Genomic DNA, 25,087 nt, shown 5'->3' with positions numbered 1-25,087 from the left:
TGGTGGTCTGTGCTTCATCTCCTGGATACAGACCGTTAACCCACATTTTCAACCTATAAAAAAGTTTTGTACTTCCATCCTGGCAGAAGTAGACTAAGTAATTACACTTTAAAAAAAATCCGTTATTAGGGATGAAAGCCAGGGTCTTACAGGTGTTCTATGGAGGAGCTGCACCCTGCTTGAACAGGTCAGCTGTGCCCTGAGATGAAGTTGCCCTTTTCTGGCTGACTGATCTTGCCTTAACTGTATTCACAAAGATAACTCAAGAGGAAATTTTAGTCGGCAGAGACCCCCTAGCATCTTTCAATTACCCTGCAGCCTCAGGCCTGGCTAGCTTCTAAAGAGAAAAGGCAAGTTGAGTGGTGAGAGGCCTGGGCCACAACAAGTACAGTAGGGACTTTTATTTGACTATAGGTAAAGGTAGCAGAGGGGCAAGGGTGAGCCAAGAATCACAGAATGAGCAACCGAGCCAGGGGCGAGAAGAGGCAGTGGGCCTGGCAGCCACAGTGTTCTCTTGCTATGAGTCACTTAAGCACAAAGAACAATGCAATTTGCAGGTGGTTAGTGATAGCTCCAGGCAGTCTATCCTGCCAGTTTAGAGATACCAATCTTAATTATTATTGGTTAAGATGAAAAACAAGTGCCCTGGAGTTAGGAAAATCAAATGGACCCTTTCCTTGGCTTTCATCACACAAAGAGGAGTCTGTTCTGCAAAACCCAGTTGGGCTTGGCCTATTCAGGTACCGCTGACACCCAGTTCCTTCCCAGCAGGACAGCTAACTTGTGCTGTGGAACCTGGTGTTACAGGCATTGGCAAACCCAATTAAGGGTGGCTTTTTGTGTAATACATTGTCGATAAATGGATGTCTCATAAAGTGACTGTTCAGAAAACAATTGCATTTCCCAGTTGGAGGGAAGTAAAACTGATGTCCTTGGGGCACACATTACAAGGATGCTCCTCTGAAGTCACTGGCATGAACACTGGGGAGTGTGGGGACATCAGCATGGACTCTGATGTGTAGTGAGTATGGAAGGGCTCACAAGAGCACAGGTTATGCACACAGAAACTTACTCAGACCTTAAGAGTCATGACACAGACATCCATAAGTGTGCTTATAGGGGGCCCTGGGAGGAGGCTTATGCCTTAGAAACGGTCCAGTGGGAACTGGAGATCCAGCTCTGGCTAGAGTTCTTGCCTTAACTGTGTTCACAAAAGCAAGGAAAACATAGTTGAGGTCCCTAGTTTGAGGCCCACAACCATTTAAAAATGTCTTTGTGGAATTTTTGATTGAACAATTTTTGGTTTTCCTTAATCTTAATGAAAATCATCTCATGTACCCCTTGTATATATACAGAGATCTGATGTCCCCCTAGTGGTCTGTATACACATACTTAGCTGTTGCTAGCGGATGGCTTATACATTTGCCTCTGGTGGATCACTTTATATTGGTTGTGGCTTTTGCTCAGTTGTGCTTCATGTTTACAACCCCACCCTCCTGCTTTGCTGTGTGCATGTGACTTCTGCTTGTAAGCTGGGTTGAGTATAGACTCTGTTTCCTCTAAGTACTGATTTAATGGTACATATCGGGCTTGGTTATTGGCTAGTCCTGTCATTCTTAAATCTCATGATTCGCTTTCTTCTAAGTCTATTATGAACACGTTACACAGGATGCCAAGTGATAACTTATTTTTTTTTTACATATGTGTATTCTTGCTTTTCAAGTTTCTTATGTGGTTGGCCATTGTATTTCCTGTCATATGAGCATTCAGATCAATTTAATAATTATAAGTAATAAGTAATAAAACATAACAGCATTTTAAGTTTTAAATCCTGTAGAAGCAGTGAGTGGCAATATCTAGACAGCAACAGAATGATGCTTATACTTTAAGTCTGGTAACCCACTCTGCTCTGCTTTGCCTAGTTTTAACAGATTTAAATCTATCCTTTTTAACCCTGGGACAGAGTTCCTGGTTATATATACAGATAGTCCCTGATGACGGTTTGAACTACAGGTTTCCAGTGTTCAGACTGTGGTTCAGAGTTTGAAGATGAAGAGGAAGTATGACCCTTGCACAGGACTCAGGTTCATTTCTCAGCACCATCATCTGACTGTTCACAAGTGCCTATAAGTAAGGTTCCAGGGGATCTGACTGTCAGTGCTATCTTCTGGCCTCCAAAGGTACCTGCATACACATAACATCATACAGGCATACATCCACATATACCTCCCAAAACACACACACATACTAGATGATAGATCGGTAGATAAACAGATGATAGACAGACATTAGATATATCTTTTAACAAACGGTACATTCTTCAGAGGCTATCCTCAGAGTTGCAGATCCTGATTAGGCCCAGTGGAACCTGGTCCTCTGTCATGTTGCTAATTCTGCCATTCTGTAGTCCTGCTGGACCTAATGCCTCTCTGTGTACTGTATTTCAAGTTATAATGGACTTGTTAGGTTATGGCTCATTGTCAGTTGGGAAACATCTGTATAGATCTAAATCTTCCCCCTCCCCCCCCACCCCCCCAGACAGGGTTTCTGTAGCCTTAGCTGTCCTGGAACTCACTCTGTAGACCAGGCTGGCCTCGAACTCAGAAATCCGCCTGTCTCTGCCTCCCAAGTGCTGGGATTAATGGTGTGCACCATTGCTGCCCGATAGATCTAAATCTTTATTCCTTCTCTGACTTGAATACATCTGTCTTTTTCAGATTTCTAAAATAAGATTTAACTATTTTTAAGTTACTTTTGCCGAGTCATTTGTTTCTTTTCTTGCAAACCTATTATTCTTTTTCATCTCTTCACTGCATATAGAAATGCATTTTTTCCATAACTGTGGACATATAGTAACTTATTGCTCACTTTTATCAACTTATTCTTATTTATTTCATCTTTGCACTCTTTTTTCTTAGCTATGTATTCTACTTTCAAAGAAGGATTTTCTTCACTGAATTATTTTTCATGAGTGAACACCCTGCTGCATTTGTCACCCTTTTGTGGTGATTGGTTTTAGAGGTTTGCCCCTTTGCCCTCTCCTTTGACTGGCACCTGCAGATATGCTAATCTGGAGACCCATGAATGCTCTTGCATATGGAATCACTCCTTTTCTCTCCATTGAATCCACACCATATTCAGAAGGCTTCTTAGCATTATCAGTCACATTCTATGTTAACAGACGGCCTTCATCTCTGGGAAGATGCACTTTCCATTTTTATTTCCCAGTCTCCTTATTGATTACAGTTATAAATGGAAGTGATGGGACGGATCTGCACTCTCATTGGAAACTTCAAGTCTTGCCATGCATTTTAAATAACTTAATCAATTCTGGCCAGAGCACATCTTTCCACTAATAATTATTCTTAGAGGGATTTTTATACAAATCCACCTCATGATTTCAAACCAACTTTAAAATATAAAAATAGTGCTGTAGAACATTAACAAAAATAATTTGTACAATCTTACCCCAGTAGCTTGGTACTCTGAAATGCCAACTGGAGGACTGTCACCTGCCCTTGACTCCAGTGCTCTCCTCCATTGGTTTTCTAGGATAGAAAATTCTAGGCTGTCAGACAAACCATCGATCTTCATCAGAAGTTCATCCAAGAGACTTGAAAATTCATCCAGGTAATAAATCTGAAGGAAAGACATTAGTAAATGCAAACTGGAATGTGGTGGGTGAAGGTGGTGGATGCATGTGGCGGGTTTTTTTTTTTTTTTCTTCTTCTCAATATCTAAACCATTTAGTGATTTGACTTTAGAAAGTTTTCACTATGTTATAAAGCATCCTGGACCCAGAAGTTACAAGACCTGGGTGCTGGGCCTGTTTCTGTCTTGGTTCCTTTGTTGGTGTTGTGCATGCGCTGCTTTATTCGTAAGTGTTACAGTTAATGATGCTTTGACAAAGAACCATTGAATGAATCCAAAGGCAATAATGGGCCTATGATGGGCAGTGAGCCCTATCCAAACACACAGCACCATGACTGCTTCTGACAGGCTTCAGGACTGCACTGAGTGCTATGTAAACATCAGTCATGGATGACAGCTGAGAATTCACTATAAAAATACCTAGGTTTGACTTGTTTGCATTAGTGTCTGGAGTGCCCAATCCAAAGCACTGAGGGCTCCATGGTTTGGATGAAAATCTGGGTCTCATAGCAAGTGCCAAAAGAAGTGACTAACCCGGGGGAGGCGGGGGAGGGTGGCAGAGACTCTACCTTTTCAATGCTACAAGGGTGATTATAGGGATGTGGTGAGCAGAGGGTGGACCTGACAAGCCTGTGAGTTCTCTAGTATTTCAAGGGAAGATTCTGCAAGACCCACCAAGGTTGAGAACTAATATTGGCTTTCTAGTGACAGTTGAATTGGAATCCCCATAGCAGAAAGCAAGCCTCTATGATTAGAGACATCAGCCTGAGTGTGCTACTGCTCACTGCTCCAAGGTCCCACAGCTTACGTGGTCTGTAGCCACTTCAGTCTCTTCCAAAGTTGTTTCCAGCCCCAGAAGGGTGAGGACTTTATGCCATGTGTAAACAGCAATGTCTTTAAGTGTCACGAGAGATTTTCTGTGAGAAGACTTTCTGTTTTGGAAAACAGTCAGGAAGGTAGCTCTCAACTTGAGAAGAGAAAGAAAGAAACAAATTCTGTGTTAGCAAGCTATGACATGACTTTGTTGATTTGATAAACTATGAAGTTGATATTATATCTGCTGCAGCTGCTTATCGACTTTTCAAAAATTGTCTGGTCAAACCAAACTAAACCAAACTGGGTGTGGTGATATAGGGTTGTAATTCCAGTGCTTTGAAGCAAGAGACAGTGAGTTTCTAGGCGTTATTGTCTAGCCAGTATATCATACTTGGTGAGTTCTAGGCCGATAAGAGGCTTTACATTTGAAAAAGAGTGTCTGAGGAATGATGGTCAAGGTTCTATACACTTATTTACATACAAGTGTTCTCTCTCTCTCTCTCTGGTGTGTGTCTGTCTGTCTGTCTCTCTTCTCTCATCTGTACCTCTTATCCTGTGTTAAAAATAGTTGGATGGAAAGAGTTAAATGAGTGGTCCAGTGAATATATTAATGGGTAAACAGAAAAATGACGCATAGCTAAATAATGATACATAGTTGGCTTGGAGAGTAGGTCGTGAAGAAGAAGTGAAGGATGGACAGACAAAGGGAAAGTAGTGAGCAGGGAATGTGGACCATTGGAAGGGGCTAAGAGCTCTGGCTCGAGTGTGTCAGGGTGTGAGCACATGCAGCCACTTCCATTTTAACCTCTGTTAGTGAGAACTTTGGCAGAACTTTAAGGAATGAAAAATTTGACATCACCTAGAAAGTTTGAACCAATTCCTGTAACTTGTATTGAGCTTTTCCATGTGCCAGAAACCACCCTGGGAAGGTCGAGTTCTTGGTATACTGACTTGGAACATGGCTAGAATTAAAAGAAAGACAGAAAGGACTATCTAGGACCATGACTCGGTGAGACCTTCTTAGAGTTTAAAAGGAGAACCAGCTTACTGGGAATGAGCCTCATAGAACACCATTTTATAAAAATGAGTAGGGTAGGTAAACAGGGGAGGGATCCAACAGCAGTGGAACGTTAGAAGAGATTTGGGTCAGCAGGTGGGGGTTGGGAAGGCAGTATCCTGAGCAGGTGTGGTCTTGCTGGACTGTTCTCAGTGAAGGGAGATTGTGCCTAGCCTTTGCTGAGGGCAGATCAGGTAGATCCTGAAGGGCTCTGTTCCCATGAGATCTGGCCAGGGCAGCCCAGTCCTGTCTATCTGAAGAGAGACCATTTTGTCCTCATAACAGATTGAACCTTTACAAACTGTGACTTTAAAATCCAAGATGCATCTACGCACCTACGTACCATTCTGAAACCCAGAGTAGCCAGCAACAGAAAGAGGGTCCCATAGTAACAATGCATAGCTCCGTGGTCAGACTTCAAACAGCTGTGCCATGAGTCTTTTTTACTTCTTGCAGGAAATCGAAGCAGTAGCCCAGGGAATGCTTCTGTCGAGGTGCCACGTGACAGTGTCCCAGTGAAGAGCAGAAACCAGCGCGAGTGGTAATGGGCAGCCAGCAATAGGGCCCCCACCAGCTGCAGGGAAAAAAACTCCAGGACACTGACCTGTCAACCCTGTTTAGGGAAGAGGGTTCTCCTGTATGGGGCTACTACTACTATGATATTCTCTCGTCCATGTGTCTAGTCTTCAGTAAGGGCTATGCAATGATAATAACTTAAGAGTCAAGAAGGGCTACTTAGAGGCAACTGGTTCTGGTTAAGTTTGTGGTCTGCTTGTTAGTGACAGGGACTTGGGTCTTAGCTGTGGTGTTGGTGGCCCAGTCTATTTGACACTTTCTACTAAAACTAGCCCTGGGACTGACACACATTCTCAGGTGAATGGCACGCCTTCATCTTGCTATCTATCTCAGGTACTACTGGGCTCTATTTGTTTCCATGACCCTGCATTTAGGATTCCTTGTCTCTTGCTGGCTGTGGAGGAAGAAAGTGCAGTCTAGGCCATGGTGGAACATGCCTGCTGTCAGTACTCTGAGGTGGAAGCAGGAACATTGGGAATTCAAGGATACCCTTGACTATATAGTGAGTTGAAGAACAGACTAGGCTATATAAGACCTTGTGTTGAAAGGCAACAAAACGGGATGGCAACTTTGCCCAGTGGGTAGAGCCACTTGCTGCCCCTAAAATGGCAACGACACTGACAATGTCCTAAATTACAGTCTGGGCTCTGACCAGGTCAACAGAAGGACTGCTGGCAGATAGCTCCTACAGCCAATTACCTGTGGCGATGGCGCACCTAATTCTCTATTAACACACATCTGTAATAGATCAGAGTCCCCATGCTAGCTCCACACACCTCACCCCTCAACTCTAACTTCTGGGGTGCTCCAACTTACATGTCCCCTCCCACCGATCACCCTTAAAACTCTCAAGACTCTCCCTATCTTTTGCTCTTCTATCAGCCCCCAAGAGATAGCCTTGGCAGGTTTGAAGTTCTCCCAAACAAATCCTTCTTCCCTCCCACATAGTGGTCTAGCTCAGTGGTTTCATTGTGCCCTTGCTTACATTGCCAAGCCAGATGACCTCATTATGAGCCCCAGAACCCATACAATGGAAGAGCAGAATAAGGTGTCCTCTGACATCTATGCACATGCCCTCCCCCCAAAATAGATAAATAAATAAATAAATAAATAAATAAAATTAAATAAATGTTAGCATTTTTTAAATGTAGAAAAGCAGGCATGCAAACAACAAAATATAATCTGTTAGTCCACGTCTCAGCCAATCAAGACAAGGGACCTGACTAGACCCTCCAGGTTCCCACAACTCAGACATTCTGGATACTGTAAATCTGCCATCATTCATTATATCTTGGGCTTTTCTTAACATAAAGGCACTTTGATTTAATGCTAAATGGTGTTAATACCAGTTTATCGTTAGATAAAGTCTACATAGAGCTATATAATTTCTAAGGCAAACCACCCTCCTAGACACACATAAGTCATTAGTTTGTTGGCAGGTGTATTAACTGGCCTCTGGTGGCATCTGTGAGTTGAGTAGGAGCCGCCTGGGTTGACATGTAGCTTAGATGCTGAGGTCTACTATTTCTGCTTTCATTTGCTGACCTGCTCCTCTAAGTACAGGCCCAGCAAGGTCTGGGGTCTAAATTCTGTGGAGCAGGAGACTTGTACTTAAGCCCTTGTGGGCCTGTGTGAGCCCTGGGCCTCGAGAACATGAGCCTCCTCATAGTAGCCAACTGACCAAGTGATTCTCTCAGATTTGATGCCCGTGCCATTTGCTGCGGTGGTGGGAACTGTGCTGTGCTAGGTCTATGGGACTAGAGCCAACTCCTTTCCAACTGGGACATGCTCAGAAGGACTAGCAGCCACGTACCTCATCAGAGCCCTAAGCCATACTCTGTGCCTGATTTGGGCCTTCACTCTCCAGTCAAAACTTTTGCTCTATCTCTGGATGGAGATTTTCCCTGTGGTGCACAGAGATCAGGCATTCCCAAGCATGCATACAAACAGGCATACCTGAACTCATGCATATATGCAGCACCATATACCCATGGTGCCACTTTTGTCCTGAGTGGCATTTACTTCTGTGTTCTATGGATGCTGTATGTTTCTTCAAGTGAGGTAAATAATACAAAATGTATCCTAGCACGTGAATGGAGAAGTCTCTGTGTGAAGGACTTGGGTGACACGTGGATGTAGAAGCAGCATGTGGCTATCAAGGCACCTAAAAATTACAGTCCCAAGGCAAGTCTCATCTCCTCTCACAGCTCCTTGCTCCATCTTCTGATAAAACCACCATTCCTGACCGCAGCCTGTTGTGATCATGGAGCATGTTCACATACAAAAGGCCCTCCACACCATCCCTGGCACTTACAGAGAGATTTGTAGGTGGTAATGACCACAGGAAATAACTATAATATTCTGTGAGAAAGCAAAACACAAAGCCAGTGTTTAGTAAACCATAGCTATTGCTGCTGTCACAGAGGTAATTTTTTATATTGACATCCCTTATCTAAACCGCACTGTAATGAATTCGGTGGCTAGAATTGGCAATGGTGGGTGACCCTTTGGAGTTTGCCATCCCTTACCTGACCAGAGTAAGCCAATGTATTGGTTGACTAGGAAAAAATCACTGGAGAAGCGGGGAAGATTCTTACCAGGACTCTGAAGAGAGGAAAACAGGTCACTGCCGAGAAGGGTGTCATGGTGCTTAGAGAGCTGAGAAGATGAACATATTTCAACATCCAGAGGAACAAGAGGATTCCTTGGAGGCATCGTGCCCTCTGAGGGAAGAACACAGCAGTTCAGTGAATCCTGCCAATGATCTTAGGAGGCAGAGACACGGGCACACACCTGTGAGCCATGCTGAAACACATGCTTAAGGAATTGTTCAGACCACAGGTATCCCAGGGACACCAAGTGACAGTGTCTGCAGAGAAAAACAAGTCAGAAACAGGTTTCAGAATACATAAGATGTCTTCAGGAGGGCAGGTTGGTTGAGATAGGTGGAACAGGTCTGGCTGTTTCCCCTCTGAGGCCCAGCACATTGTGCTGTCAGGGCAGGGCCATGGCAGCAGTGACAGGTTGTACCTCCCTCTTTCTGTCAGACGTTAGCAGTGCTTTCCTTGAAGATATAACTAGAAGGGCTCCCACATTATAGCTCTGGAGTCTCTGGCTCAGATAAAGTGGCAGGACAAAAGATGCATAGCAGAATGCCCAGGGGCACACTTCAGAGCCAAGGTCCAACACAGGTAATCACACCCCCGGGGTCCCTCAGAAGTTGGCACCTAATGCTGGGAGAAATGCTTTCTCTAAGGAGGCCTGACCTCCTCTCCCCAGCAGAAAGAAAGAAGTGAACGTCAAGTGCTTGAGTAAGCTAGAAAGTGACCAAGAGAGCAAAGGAGCAAGGTTTCAGTGTGTCTGTAAGAACTGAGACCTGGGGGAAAGTTGTGAGAGGCTGGCACACCTGTGGTCCCTATGAATCAGTAAGATACAGGTGAGTTTGGGGATGGGGGGAGGACACAACAGCAACAGGCATGATTGACACCATAGCCAGTCCTGGAGAGGGGATACAATGTGAGACTAGGTGGAACTACATTTTCTGGTGGCGGTGACTTAACAGGTTGAAATTAAGCAAGGAGATTTATGCATTTTATTTAGACCAACATATATAAAATAATATGTGCATTCAGCGCAAGTAGAGATGTTTGCATATTGAATTTATTAAATTCAACAAGTATTTTATATTTATAGAACATCTCAATTTGAGCTGACCATACTTCTTTCTCTATACTCTTTGGAGGTAAGTGACCATGACATTGGAAAGCACACCTATGACCTCCCTAGGAACTCTTTTCTTGTCTATATCTGATTGGTAGGATACCAGAAATCCTTCTTAACTGATTTCATTATCATATTTATTTATAGGATATATATCATGTGCCTAGAGGGATATGCATATATCTTCTTCTTCTCTCTCATCCTAGAAAACACCTTAAATTTTGTAACATGTATTTCAAATTCGAGAAAGCTTGTTACACTTGTACAGTTAAACAAGAGCTGAGACTTTAGCTACAAGCTCATCTGGTCTAGGACAGTGACAGGCCTGTCACCTGTCACAGCTTACTACTCAGGTACCTGGCTACAAGGTCAGAGGCTGTAACCAGTGCTGTTTCTGAGTGAACTGTGATGCTCGTTCTCTTGGAGCATGCCTGGGGTCATTTGTGGTATACATGGGTCACCATGACCTGTTTTACTAGATAGTATGTTATTTGATGAATAGATGTCTCTGTGAAATATGCTTGGCATACCTGTGGTCCCTTCAAGACAACTAGATGAAGCTATGTTTGGGAAAAACAGAGATGATTAAGACTGTAGTCAGCACTGGCGAGGCGAAATACAATGTGAGCTCTGGGCAGAACTGTAAATTTCATGGTAGCTGCAATTTAGTTGGCAAAAATAAGTAGGGAAATTTACTTTGTGTTTTATTTAGACCAATATATGTAAAATAATATATTCAGCAGAAAATAGAAATTTGCATACCAAACTTATTAACTCCATTACAGTTTGTCAAACTAAGCCTCATGAAGTGTTAGAGGTACCCAGCTTTGACCAGTTTGAGCTCTACCACAGGCACTGTGTGTGAAAAGAATAATTGGTTTTCTAGTGGTCAGGACAAATGATGCAGGACCAGAGAACTGATGCGAGTGTCAGGCAGGACAAAGCTTTACCAGGACAGCTCTACTCAAGAGCTAAGTGAAGGCCCAGAAATTGGTACCTGGCTGTAATGGAATCCCTAGGGAAGAGGAAGTCATTCCAGGCAAGATTCTGGCAGCAGCAAACATGATGAGAAAGATAGCACACTTCGAAGAAGGAAGGCTAAGAAAGGTGAACCCATTTCAGAGACCCAATGCTCACTGAGAGTGTGCTGACAGATTCCCATGTCTCCTCACTACATGCCTAGAAGAGCTGCTCTGCCCACCTCAGTGAGAAGAGCATCCTATAGAGTGTTTCAGGAAAGCCAGTCCAGTGGGCTTTCAACACAGGCAAGGAAACTCTAGGCTCTGATGGCATCAGAATCCAGGCAATGTATAACTGTGGTGGAAGGGCAGAGTAGACAGTGAGTGAGCTGAAGCTCCCTGGCAGAAAAGAAATGCAGACTATAGACACACAGGAAAGGTAGGCCAGAACGCCTACCAGTGATGAGACAGTAAGGCCTATGCTGATGCTGGGGAACAGTAGGGAACAAACTGGTAAATTTCCTTCCTAGTGCTTCTGGTCTTTTGGTGTATGGGAGAGAACCAAGTAATATTGTAGCACACACATCTCAGTAGATGCAAAGTCCTTGTAAGAGGGCCCTAGGGTGGCTGAGAACAGAACATCCCAAGACAAAGAGAAGCCATTTGGAACAGCCTGAGCTCTGTTCCTGTCTGTCTAAAAACAGGGAGTCTTCAAACACCAAATCCTATGGAATCCCAGGAAGCTACTCTTAAGGTTCTCCCAGCTGTGAATAATGTCTCTCCACACAGACTAAATTCTAGTTCTTTGGGGCAGCTTTGCTGAGCCTTGGAAAATGGGCTTACTATGACTTCTAGCCTTCCATTGCCCCAGCCTCCTGCTTCTGTAGGAAAAAAGTATGAGTGTCTTGATTTTTGTGATTGCCACACTAGATTCCTACAAGTTGTGGAAATTACAATCTAAGACGTAGAAGTGTCTGGAATCCTTCTGCTCCTGGTGCTCCACACAGGATGGCCTTTGCTGCTCTCTGTGCATGGATCAACAATGTGCACAATGAATATGTTTCACAGTACAATGGGGGCAAGGAGCAGGCTCAGTAAGGGAGTGCCAGCTGCTCATGATGTGAAGATGTCTACCTGGTTTGTGCCTAGCCTTGCCACTCATGGGTGCCTATGGAGCTCAACACCCCTGAGTAGGAAGTATAGCCTCAGGGCTTCCCTTATGCAAGTGCTCCGTTCCTTGGCTGGGGTGGGAGGGGCAGGGCTGACTCATGAAGTCACAGTTCTAGTGACAACTGCAATGGGAAGATAATAGTTATTCTTGTCCTTCAGGAAGAATCTGCTTAGAACACTCAAAGCACATCTTCCCCCAAGACTGAAAAGTCTCTGATGTCTCCATAGCTTGGCCACTCTGGCTACAGAAAGGTCCTTCCACTCTCTGGGCCTTTAGTTTCCCCAGCTGCAGTGGTTACATCAGGAACAGTCTTGTGTTTCTGCCCCAAGGTTTGCCCAGATTAGAGAGGGTGGGAAGGCAGAGGAGAAGATGGGTAGGAGTTGATATGACCTCTGAGGAGACAGGAACAACAGTGGTACCACTTATCCAGGAAAGGAAGGCTGGAGCTGTGGTAGAGGAAGACCACCAGCCTTGTGCCCTCTAAGGCTCCCCACACAACAGAAAGGAGAGCTGGGTCCAGGGTGCTTCATACAAGGAGGCGGAGGGAAGTTAAAGAGAGGAGGTAGAGCTGGGAACACTGTAGTTAGAGAGGAACAAGTCCCCCTTCTTTTTGGGTTGTTCCAGGAGCAGCTTGCCCAGGGTGTAAGGGTACTCTAGGTATGGAATGGCTCTGGGGCACTGACAGATCTCAAGGTATGTAGAAAAGAGACTTACAGAATCTGTGGGGTAGAGATACAGGGTCTTAGAGAGGGTATTTCTCCCTTTCATGACCCCTGTGTCTTTCCCTGAGCCTCAGGGTGATCACTTATTGGAAATATCTCTGTCTAAGACCATCACCAGCTAGAAAGAGAGGACACATGATGTGTCTACGCATGTTAGTGCCAGCCTCCTTATTGTAATGGATGTTGACTGACACCTGCTTCCTCATGCTGCTGCAAGTCCATGAGTTCTACTTCACATGGCAGGCATGCAGGTCCAACGAGTGGTCATGTGGGATGTTCTCCAAATTTCACTACTTTCAGTGCCACTGTATGTGAGCATACAGCAATATTCCACAGAACACATTCATCACCCTGATCCCTCTTGTCCTTGTGTGACAGATGCCATAGAACAATAACAGCTGTGGCCTCTTTCTGGGTAGCCCCGAGTCTCCTATTGTATGTACCTGATGCCATGACACTATCAGGCTGATGTCCACAAGCCTCTGATAAAGTCCTTTGTGGAACTGGTCGGTGATATTCGCAGCAAGAGTAGTGAGGTGACCAGAGGCTGCATAGTAGGCCAGTGCTACTCCAACCATAGAGAGCTGCAAGACGAGAAGAAAGGTCCCTCAGTTGGCCAAGGGAAGACTCAGCATCCCTGACACTCTGGTGACAAGTTGACTGACAAGCATGAAGTTGGTGGTTGAGGAGATGACTCATTTGGTAATCACATGCCTGTAATCTCCATGTGGGGGAGACTGAAACAGGTCGCTTCCTGGGCTCACCAGTCAGCTAGCCTATTCTACTCAGTGATTTCCACACCAGGGAGAGAAGCTGTCTTAAACAACAAAACGATAAATACTCTCTGAGAAACAACACCCAGGGTTGTCCCCTGGCCTCCTTGTATTTATGCACCAAAACACATGTGAACACACACACACATACACACACACACACACACACACACCACCACTACCACCACCACCACCACCACCACCACCACCAGTTGTCAGGGAAACCTGATTTCAAACACTCTTCTGCCTCTGCACTACTGTGGAGTAACCACAGTGACATTGGAAGGAGTTAGTATTTGTAAGACTTCCTGATAAAAGTACTTTTCCTTTCAGATAGAGAGGACCCAGATAGAGCTGTCTCTTGTGAGACTAGGCCGGGGCCTGGCAAGCACAGAAGTGGATGCTCACAGTCAGCTATTGGATGGATCACAGGGCCCCCAATGGAGGAGCTAGAGAAAGTACCCAAGGAGCTAAAGGGATCTGCAACCCTATATGTGGAACAACATTATGAACTAACCAGTACCCCGGAGCTCTTGACTCTAGCTGCATATGTGTCAAAAGATGGCCTAGTCGGTCATCACTGGAAAGAGGCCCATTGGTCTTGCAAACTTTATATGCCCCAGTACAGGGGAACACCAGGGCCAAAAGTGGGAGTGGGTGGGTAGGGGAGTGGGTGGGAGGGTATGGGGGACTTTTGGGATAGCATTGGAAATGTAAATGAGGAAAATACCTAATAAAAAATATTAAAAAAATACTTTAGCATCATTGTTCTCCATAATGAAGACTACATTGGAGAGGTTACCTCCAGCCAGTGTCTTGGTTTTCTCCAGTAGCTGAGGATGCCCTTGGTTGTCATCCCCCAGAGCTGGAAACAGAGGTGGATCATGTTGAATACCAGGAACAGCAGCTGAGAGGGGACAGAAATAAGTGAGACAATAGAAGGTTCGGTTGGGTTGTTTGCTCAAGGTCTAAACTTCTGGCTGGTGCTTTGCCCAGCCAGTAGACATAGTGCAAGCCTCTCTCTGTCTCAGCAGCATTTGATGTCAAACTAGCCCTGCAGTAGACATCTAGGCAGCTTAGTCTCACTTCACACTAAGCTCTCTCAGAGACCCAATTCCATGCGAAATATCAAGGCCTGCTGTTGACCCTACAGGCCCAGTAATAAGGCATTTGGGCATCCACTGACACTACCAGCTTACCATGCCTGCCTTGTCCATTCTCTATGTCTTTGGGAGCTGTGTGCATTAGGCCTTGTAGGTCCACTCTTAACAAACTGTAAACATAATGAGAACCAAGTTGGCTTTGAGTACTAAGGGAGGGTGTGAAAGAGTGGTATTGTACCACGTCATACCAGAGACTGCCTCTCTGTTACAGTGGGGACCACAGTGAATTAGTGAGTATTTATAAAACTTCCTGAAAAAAGTCTTTCCCTTTCAGATAGAAATACTTTAGTGTTATTTTTCTCCATACAGAAGACTACAGCAGAGAAGTTACCTCCAGTTAGTGTTTCTGTTTTCTCTATAGTGTAGAGCCAAAGAAAAGGGCAGGGAACTGACCTGGTCTTTGAAACTCTTGACATTTATCCAACATGACTTCATTACTTGGTGTGACTCCTGATATTTTAAGATAGTGCACTAGAATACTATTTAGCTTGTTTTCTGACTGTTATTTATTTACTTACTTATGGTGCTTAAGGCATGAGCCTCTCCTATCCCAAACTCTTATCAGTGTCCACACCTCTGCTTTATACTTATCCTCCATTCCAGTCTTTAACAGTCCCTAGACTTCTTTCCCTTCCTGAAACCAAGAAGATTTGACTTGTCCAACCAACAGGTCACGTTTCCTTCTGAAAGAAACATGAAATGAGAAGATACAAACCCAGTAGCATACAGTGGAGGGTGGTTGCTGAGGTTTTTGATGGTTCAATGAAGATGTGAACTGCTGGTACCTAGTACTGTGGACTACGGGGGCTGATATCCTCAAATTAATATTTTGGTATCCCAAGCCCCATGGTTTCTGTATTTGTAGGCATGCCTCGATGGAAAGGCTAAATGCAGGCATGGGGATGCTTCTGCTTCTGTAATATTGGGGTTTATATACATACTGAAGCCGAAAGCACACATACTTTCTCTTTGTTCACAGGCACAGAAAAGGAGCCAGGCTGTGTGACACAATAAGTCAATGACAGAGAGAAAGTGGGTTTCCACCATCCAGGGAGTGAGTTTTCACCACAGCCCAGCTCTCCTGGCACCTTGATCTTAGGCTTGTAGCTACTGGGTCTTTGGAAACTGATGCCTGTTATTTAAGCCAACTAGCCATTGAACACTACGTGATCCTGTTCGCCTGAAGGATATGTGGCTGTCCCCTAGTGGCGGTTTGAAATTTCAATAATACCAAACCCTATTAATACTGCAACTTTATTATAAAATACATAGCCAGTGGTGATAAAGCTTAATTTCTAAATCTGGCATAGTAACTGAATATCAGTACTAATCAATAATAAAATAGAGCAGTTATAACAATACACTGTAATTACACCACAATACACTATTAGGTTGTTTAAGATGTAGGCATTATTTACTTCTGGAACATTCTGTTTCATATTTTCAGATCATGGTTGACTATAGAAAGTTAAATGTTCAGACCTCTGTGCACCTTTCCCGCCAGAGAAGAATCAGCCTCCAGGGAGGGCTCTGACCCTGGGACTCAGGTGAGATTGCCATCTTGTATACTGGGTCTCTCAGAGACCAGTCTGTGCAGGAGAGCACGTGGGCTGCAGAAGCAACAGAGCTTCTTGGACAGGGTCCCTTTGGGCCTTCATCCTCAGCCAGGAGGCAGAGCTGAGACCCAGACCTCTGTGCACCTTCCCTGCCAGAGGAGAGCTTGCCTGCAGAGAGTGCTCTGACCACTGGGACTGAGGAGAGAGTTGGACTCCCAGGAGTGCTGACAGAGGCAAACAGAATCACAGGAGGAACAAGCTCCAGCCAGAGACAGCTAGAATATCTAACACCAGAGATTACCAGATGGCAAAACGCAAACATAAGAATCTTACTAACAGAAACCAAGACCACTCGGCATCATCAGAACCCAGTACTCCCACCACAGCAAGTCCTAGATACCCCAACACACCCGGAAAGCAAGATTCAGATTTAAAATCATATCTTATCATGCTGATAGAGGATTTTTTTTAATTTTTAATATTTTTTATTACATATTTTCCTCAATTACATTTCCAATGCTATCCCAAAAGTCCCCCATAGCGCCCCCCACTTCCCTACCCACCCATTCCCATTCTTTTGGCCCTGGCATTCCCCTATATTGGGGCATATAAAGTTTGCAAGTCCAATGGGCCTCTCTTTCCAGTGATGGCTGACTAGGCCATCTTTCGATACATATGCAGCTAGAGACAAGAGCTCCGGGGTACTGGTTAGTTCATCATGTTGTTCCAACTATAGGGTTGCAGATCCCTTTCGCTCCTTGGGTACTTTCTCTAGCTTCTCCATTGGGAGCCCTGTGATACATCCAATAGCTGACTGTGAGCATCCACTCCTGTGTTTGCTAGGCCCCCGGCATCGTCTCACAAGAGACTGCTATATTTGGGTCCTTTCAGCAAAATCTTGCTAGTGTATGCAATGGTGTCAGCGTTTAGAAGCTGATTATGGGATGGATCCCTGGATATGGCAGTCTCTAGATGGTCCATCCTTTCATCACAGCTCCAAACTTTGTCTCTGTAACTCCTTCCATGGGTGTTTTGTTCCTAATTCTAAGAAGGGGCACAGTGTCCACACTTTGGTCTTCATTCTTCTTGAGTTTCATGCGTTTAGCAAATTGTATCTTATATCTTGGGTATCCTAAGTTTTGGGCTAATATCCACTTATCAGTGAATACATATTGTGTGAGTTCCTTTGTGATTGTGTTAACTCACTCAAGATGATGCCCTCCAGGTCCATCCATTTGGCTAGGAATTTCATAAATTCATTCTTTTTAATAGCTGAATAGTACTCCATTGTGTAAATGTACCATAATTTCTGTATCCATTCCTCTGTTGAGGGACATCTGGGTTCTTTCCAGATTCTGGCTATGAACATAGTGGAGCATGTGTCCTTTTTACCGGTTGGGACATCTTCTGGATATATGCCCAGGAGAGGTATTGCTGGATCCTCCAGTAGTACTATGTCCAATTTTCTGAGGAACCGCCAGACTGATTTCCAGAGTGGTTGTACAAGCTTGCAATCCCACCAACAATGAAGGAGTGTTCCTCTTTCTCCACATCCTCGCCAGCATCTGCTGTCACCTGAATTTTTGATCTTAGCCATTCTGACTGGTGTGAGGTGGAATCTCAGGGTTGTTTTGATTTGCACTTCCCTGATGATTAAGGATGTTGAACATTTTTTCAGGTGCTTCTCTGCCATTCGGTATTCCTCAGGTGAGAATTCTTTGTTCAGTTCTGAGCCCCATTTTTTAATGGGGTTATTTGACTTTCTGGAGTCCACCTTCTTGAGTTCTTTATATATATTGGATATTAGTCCCTTATCTGATTTAGGATAGGTAAAGATCCTTTCCCAATCTGTTGGTGTTTTTTTTGTCTTATTGATGGTGTCTTTTGCCTTGCAGAAGCTTTGCAGTTTCATGAGGTCCCACTTGTCAATTCTCGATCTTACAGCACAAGCCATTGCTGTTCTATTCAAGAATTTTCCCCCTGTGCCCATATCTTCAAGGCTTTTCCCCACTTTCTCCTCTATAAGTTTCAGTGTCTCTGGTTTTATGTGAAGTTCCTTGATCCACTTAGACTTGACCTTAGTACAAGGAGATAGGAATGGATCGATTCGCATTCTTCTACATGTTAACAACCAGTTGTGCCAGCACCATTTGTTGAAAATGCTGTCTTTCTTCCACTGGATGTTTTTAGCTCCCTTGTCGAAGATCAAGTGACCGTAGGTGTGTGGGTACATTTCTGGGTCTTCAATTCTATTCCATTGGTGTATTTGTCTGTCACTATACCAGTACCACGCAGTTTTTTATCACAATTGCTCTGTAGTAAAGCTTTAGGTCTGGCATGGTGATTCCACCAGAGGTTCTTTTATCCTTGAGAAGAGTTTTTGCTATCCTAGGTTTTTTGTTATTCCAGATGACTGATAGAGGATTTTAAGAAGGGCATTAATAACTCACTTAAAGAAATACAGGACAACATTGCTAAACAGGTAGAAGTCCTTAAAGAGGAAGCACAAAATCCTTTAAAGAATTACAGGAAAACACTGCTAAACAAGTAGAAGCCCTTAAAGAAGAATCACAAAAATCCCTCAAAGAATTACAGGAAAACACAACTAAACAGGTGATGGAATTGAACAAAACCATCCAAGATCTAAAAATGGAAGTAGAAACAAAAAAGAAAACCCAAGGGGAGACAACTCTGGAGATAGAAATCCTAGGAAAGAAATCAGGAACCATAGATGTGAGAATCAGTAACAGAATACAAGATATGGAAGAGAGAATCTCAGGTGCAGAGATTCCATAGAAAACACGGACACAACAATCAAAGAAAATGCAAAAAGATCCTAACTCAAAACCTTCAGGAAATCCAGGACACAATGAGAAGACCAGACCTAAGGATAACAGGTATAGATGAGAATGAAGATTTTCAACTGGAAGGGCCAGTAAATATCTTCAACAAAATTATAGAAGAAAACTTTCCTAACCTAAATAAAGAGATGCCCATGAACATACAACAGAACTCCAAATAGACTGGACCAGAAAAGAAATTCCCCCCAACACATAATAATCAGAACAAAAAATACACTAAATAAAGATAGAATATTAAAAGCAGTAAGGGAAAAAGGTCAAGTAACATATAAAGGCAGACCTATTAGAATTACACCAGTCTTCTCACCAGAGACTATGAAAGCCAGAAGATCCTGGACAGATGTTATACAGACACTAAGAGAACACAAATGACAGCCCAGGTTATTATACCCAGTAAAACTCTCAATTACCATAGATGGAGAAACCAAAGTATTCCATGATAAAACCAAATTCACACAATATCTTTGCACAAATCCAGCCCTTCAAAGGATAATAAAGGGAAAACTCCAACACAAGGAGGGAAATTACGCTCTAGAAAAAGCAAGAAAGTAATCCTTAAACACACCTAAAAGAAGATACCTGCAAGAACAGAATCCCAACTCTAACAACAAAAATAACAGGAAGCAACAATTTCTTTTCCTGAATATCTCTTAATATCAATGGACTCAATTCCCCCAGTAAAAAGACATAGACTAACAGACTGGCTACATAAACAGGACCCAACATTTTGCTGCATACAGGAAACCCAGCTCAGGGACAAAGTCAGACACTACCTCAGAATAAAAGGCTGGAAAACAATTTTCCAAGCAAATGGTCTGAAAAAACAAACTGGAGTAGCCATTCTAATATTGAATAAAATTGAGTTCCAACACAAAGTTATCAAAAACGACAAGGAGGGGCACTTCATACTCATCAAAGGTAAAATCTTCCAAGATGAATTCTCAGTTCTGAATATCTATGCTCTAACTGCAAGGGCATCCACATTTATTAAAGAAACTGTAGTAAGTCTCAAAACACACATTGTACCTCACACAATAATAGTGGGAGACTTCAACACCTCACTCTCATCAATGGACAGATCCTGGAAACAGAAACTAAACAGAGACACATTGAAATTAACAGAAGTTATGATGCCAGCAAGATGTTGCTGACAAGACCCTAAAATAGCTATCTCTTGTGAGGTTATGCTAGTGCCTGGCAAATACAGAAGTGGATGCGCACAGTCATCTATTGGATGGAACATAGGGCCCCCAATGACGGAGCTAGAGAAAGTACCCAAGGAGCTAAAGGGGTCTACAACCTTATAGGAGGAACAACAATATGAACTAACCAGTACCCCCAGAGCTTGTGTCTCTAGTTGCATATATAGCAGAGGATGGCCTAGTTGGCCATCAATATGAAGAGAGGTCCTTAGTCTTGGGAAGATTATATGGCCTAGTACAGGGGGATGTCAGGAAGCAGGAGTGGGTGGGTTGGGGAGCAGGGCAGGGGGAGGGTATAGAGGACTTTTGGAGAGGAAACTAGAAAAGGGGATAGCATTTGAAATGTAAATGAAGAAAATAGCTAATAAAAAATAATGCGGTAAATGAGTAAAAAATAAAAAGAAAGAAACAAAGTTAAATGTTGGATAGTGAGGGGTTGACAGTATTTTGTTATGGTGGCTAAGGCTAAGACTCCACAATGAATTTAGTACATTGTGGTGGTTGAGTATTTGAGCTCAATTTGTATGTATCTTCCCATTGGGGATCTTCCTTATCTCCAGCTCCAACATTGCTCTCTATGATTCATACCTCATAAAAGCGGCAAAAGAATTGTAGGGGTAAGCCAATGAAAAGACCCTAGTCTCCTAGTGTGGAAGTATTTAGGCCAGGTGAAGCTGGGGTTCCCTGTGTCCATCCAGGAGCCCCAGGGCAGGTGAACTTACCTCAGAAAGCATAAGAAGGTACTTTAGGGCTGAGTCACTGTAGAAGATACGGACGGACTCTACCAGGAATGAGGGGACAAGACCTCCTGAGGGGAGACATTCTGTGCCCAGGATCACGCTTGTGAAGAGTCGTGTTGGAGGGTTGTAGAGAGTGAAGTGCACAGACATGGCCCTTGTGCTGTGGTCGATCCACTTGCTAGCCCTGAGGGCAGTCAGAGCTGCATGGGCTTCATGTCTGGAAAGCATCACAGGTTCAGAGAGAGGGCAGGGAACAAGGCATGGGAGTCCCAGGGAAAACCCCATCTGTGTCACCATGTCCAAAACACTTGATAGCCTTCATGGGGACAGATGACCCTTATCTTCTGATTTGCACAGGCAGTCCTCCTATGTGTCAGGAATCCCCACCAGAAGCCCACTACCCCTCTTTCCCTCCTCTTCCCTTTCCTGCACCAGCAAGGATATAATTCCAGCCGACAGTTGGCTTCTACCCTTCACCTATGCCCTGTGAGGAAGAGATACCCACCACACCTTCCCAAAGGCACACAGTGGACTTTAAGGATAGAAAGAAACCACATTTTACTATATTCATAAATTTTAGTATATTCATATATATTATTCATATTTAGTAGCAAATCATGCTACTAAATTTTTAAGTTCTCTGGGCACACTACTATAACTCTCAGATTGATTCCTATGCAAAGTCCCATTCTATGAGGAAGGCTGTACCATGAATGGGGCCTAGGTATGGTGTGGAACTGCCAGGGTACCTGACTACAGGCTGGGCTACAGGAAGCATAGTATATACATGCTGTATCTACACACACAGGAAGCATAGTATATACACGCTATATCTACACACACTGGAAGATCCACTCCTCATTTGCCTACTGCAGCTCCAGGCTTCTGTGTTCCTCTAGGAGTTAGGGGAGGGACTGGTGAGGCCACATGAGCACCCTGCTTGGCACACAACAAGCAAAGGGGAAAGATTCACTTGACCCCATGACTGCAGGCTCTGGCAGTCACTTTTGAAGAATGTTCCGTTCTGTTCTCCTCTATGCATGTGGGTCTGAACACCGACTCTGAGTTCTTCCACACCATTGCTTGAACCAGGAGCACTGCTCCATCCTTAGCAATGTTGGCCCTTTTCGACTTGGCCTGGAAGCTGAGCCTGCAGAAGGGCAGAGCTCACCTGGCAGCATGGGCCTGGGAGCCACACTTACGGATGCTCACTGACCTTGTTCTTCCTAGGCTATGCATGTAGCTCTCTTTCTTCACACCACAGGTCTCAGGACTACCAGGGGACACATTTCGGTTCTCAAGGTCAAGGTCATTGCTGTGCATAGGAAGTACATCTTCCACAAGCTCTGAGAATGGTCTGGGAGGCTGGAGCACAAACGTCAATCAAGTAACCTATCAAGCACTGCCCCCAAGTTGTCTGTATTGTGGGGCTCCCTAGCTCTGCCCACACATAGGTTCAGTCTGATGATGTGATCAGGGACCCTGCTACTCTCAAGAACCATTCTGTAGCCTACTTCATGATATTTTGGGTTCTATCTTAAACTGGAAGGATCTAGGCTATGCCTTCTGAAGGCTGAAGCTGAGGAGTTGGGTCGGCGGGGCTGGACAGTCTGCAGAACATTGCACTAAGCACTGCAGAATAATGCTGGCTTGGGGCACCCTACCCCATCAGAAAAGAATACAAGAATATCCTAGTATTCAGATTTCCAGAAGAAAGAGCCTTCTTTTGCTTAGAATACCAATTCTAGAAGTGAAGAGAACAGTTCTGGGGCTGAATGCAGAGGGTGCAGGAGGTGCTCGGACTGGACAGAAGGAAGGTAGGTACTGGCACCTGGCAACCCCACACCACATCCCAGTTGTCTGAGGAGCTTAACTGATCTGCTGGGCCCAGTCACTGAGTCTCCCAGGGTGCGTACCATACATGCAGTGCCAGCAGAAATCTTCAGCTGTTTGACCACCAGGGGGCCTATTAGGTGGCATTGCCCTCCAAGAGCTCCAGGCTGAAAGAGGCAACGTGTGAGAACTATGAACTTCAATTGGCCCCTGCAAAGCATGGCTGACAAGGCTGAGGATGCACAGGTCCCTGCATCTGTGGAATCAGAGGTCCATCCCCCTGATGTCACTGAGGATGCAACCAGCACTCCCTCCCTAGCCTCCTCTTTGGAGAAGGAAACCATTCAGGTGCCTCCCCCTGAAGTTCATCTCACATGAATGACCCAGGTGCCTCCAGAACTCATGGAATACAACGAAAGGAGACAAAGATTGTATATTTTTCAAAAGAGGAAAGAAAGTGAAAGCTGAATAAGGGATTAGATAATACAAACTTTGGACCAACCTTGCCTTTTTCTGGAAGCTTCCCTAACCATGCTGCCTTAGCTGTTGGCTCCTCTTCTGCTCTGGAAACTCCTGAGCCTCTGTCAGGCAAGAAGCGAGCTAGCTTCTTCCTCAGTCTCACCCTGAACTCCTGTGTAAGTGTCTAGGCCCTGCTCGGACTGGCAAGCGTTGACTGGAGGATGTGACTGGCTTAACATAGACTCCAGTCAAGAAGAGTGACAGGCTTCTTTGCCTGCCATGGCACTGGCGCCATGGAGCAGCCCCTACACTGCACTGTGGCTTCTCCCCACTGCCATATAGCGTCCGACAGAGAAGAAAGGAACGTACCTGAGCCCCCCAGGCTCTAGCAGATGTTCTTTCTGGGTACAGCTCATGTAGCAGTGTGCTCAGCGTCCAGTCCCACCAGTCTTCTGTGCTGCTGAGGTCCCCCAAGGAGTGATTGGCCTTTCTTAATTCAAGAACAAAACAAAAAAGTATACATGAATCCTTAAGAACAATTCCAAGCAAGGGAAAAGTTGCCATTTTTTCCACCCCCACGTCTGTGGGAATTAAGCCAAAGCATCTGTAAGATGAGGTACAATTCCAGAATTCACTTTGCTCCTCAGCAACAGAGGCAAAAGAAATGGTGGGAAACAATGTTCATTCATTCACTCAACAAACATTACTGGGCAAATACTAAGTACCAGGCACTCTTGTGGACACCGGGAAACAAATCAGATCCCTGTCCTGTGGGGAAACAAAGAAATTGTATATAGCTGAATATGCAGCCTACAATAACAGTTAAAACTGATGATCTTTTAACTCTACCGTGGTCAAAATTTCACCCGCCAACACTTGAGTTTTTCACTTGTAGCTCAATATCCAATTCTATGAGATGTTCAACACTTGATTACAAGGTAGGCTTTGCCTTAGATCACCAAGTGAGGGTGGATGGAATGTTCTGAGCACTTTTGGTTAGCTGAGCTTTAGAGAGTAGGTCACTTGAGCCAGTGCACAGCAGCCAGAAAGCCTGGGACAGGCATCTCTTGAGTTCATGTTCAGGGACACGACCTCAGAAGCAGAATTCACACCTCAGAAGCTGGCAAGAGGATGCTTCGTGCCAGATAGTCTCTGCCCAGGTGTGGGGCAGGGACTCCTTAACGGCTGTAATACCTTACAACCATGTAAGAAAGGTAGATAGACAGTCTAATCCAAAAGGAACCCAGGGCAAGGAAAAGCCTTCAAAATATGTTAACGAGGAAACAAATACCCCGATCAGCAATTTATATACACTGAACGTACACACATCCAACATCTCCCTCCATAACCTGTGTGAGCAATAGCCCAGGAGCTATTGAGCTGACTTATTTTAGTTCCTTCTTCCTCCCTCCCTCCCTCCTCCTCCTCTTCTTCTAGATTTTTATTTGTGTGTGTGTGTGTGTGTGTGTGTGTGTGTGATATGCATGTAGGTAACTGCAAAGACCAAAAGAGAGAACTGGACCGTCTGGAGCTGGAGTTGCAGGCAGTGAGTTATGAGCTGCTGGGCATGGGTGCTGGGAACTGAACTTGTGTCCTCTAGAAGAGCACTGTGCACGATTAACCACAAAGCCTTCTTCAGCCCCATGTCCCTTTCCTTGAGTAGAGTTTGTCTCCTACCCATCCACTTATGTGTGTTGTCGTTGTTGTTATTGTTATGGAACTTAATCTCTGCAGGCCTTCTACTGACTGCTCATTCTCAATTCCATACTTTTCTGAAAACTTGGCCAAACTTGTCAAATCCTAAGCAAGTGGGAGAGCGCAAGGGACA

At 44.5% G+C, this 25,087-nt stretch overlaps 1 protein-coding gene across 1 annotated transcript in view; it reads right to left on the bottom strand.

Moving 5' to 3' along the window:
• Nucleotides 1–3,543: 3,543 nt before the first annotated feature.
• The window catches only part of Pkd1l1 (polycystin 1 like 1, transient receptor potential channel interacting), a gene marked incomplete at its 3' end in the record, with an annotated part of 141,644 nt that continues 120,100 nt past the window's right edge, over nt 3,544–25,087 (bottom strand). The window contains 10 exon segments of the mRNA XM_085829334.1: nt 3,544–3,639; nt 4,460–4,618; nt 5,868–6,098; nt 8,698–8,823; nt 13,116–13,256; nt 14,248–14,352; nt 20,950–21,184; nt 22,184–22,332; nt 22,884–22,967; nt 23,629–23,749. Coding sequence (XP_085685460.1) covers nt 3,544–3,639; nt 4,460–4,618; nt 5,868–6,098; nt 8,698–8,823; nt 13,116–13,256; nt 14,248–14,352; nt 20,950–21,184; nt 22,184–22,332; nt 22,884–22,967; nt 23,629–23,749 — 1,447 coding nt within the window.

The sequence above is a fragment of the Mus caroli genome, unplaced genomic scaffold (assembly GCF_978045245.1).
Source record: "Mus caroli unplaced genomic scaffold, Mus_caroli_1 scaffold_13, whole genome shotgun sequence".
NCBI lineage: Eukaryota > Metazoa > Chordata > Mammalia > Rodentia > Muridae > Mus > Mus caroli.
This window is presented reverse-complemented; position numbering and strand designations above follow the sequence as displayed.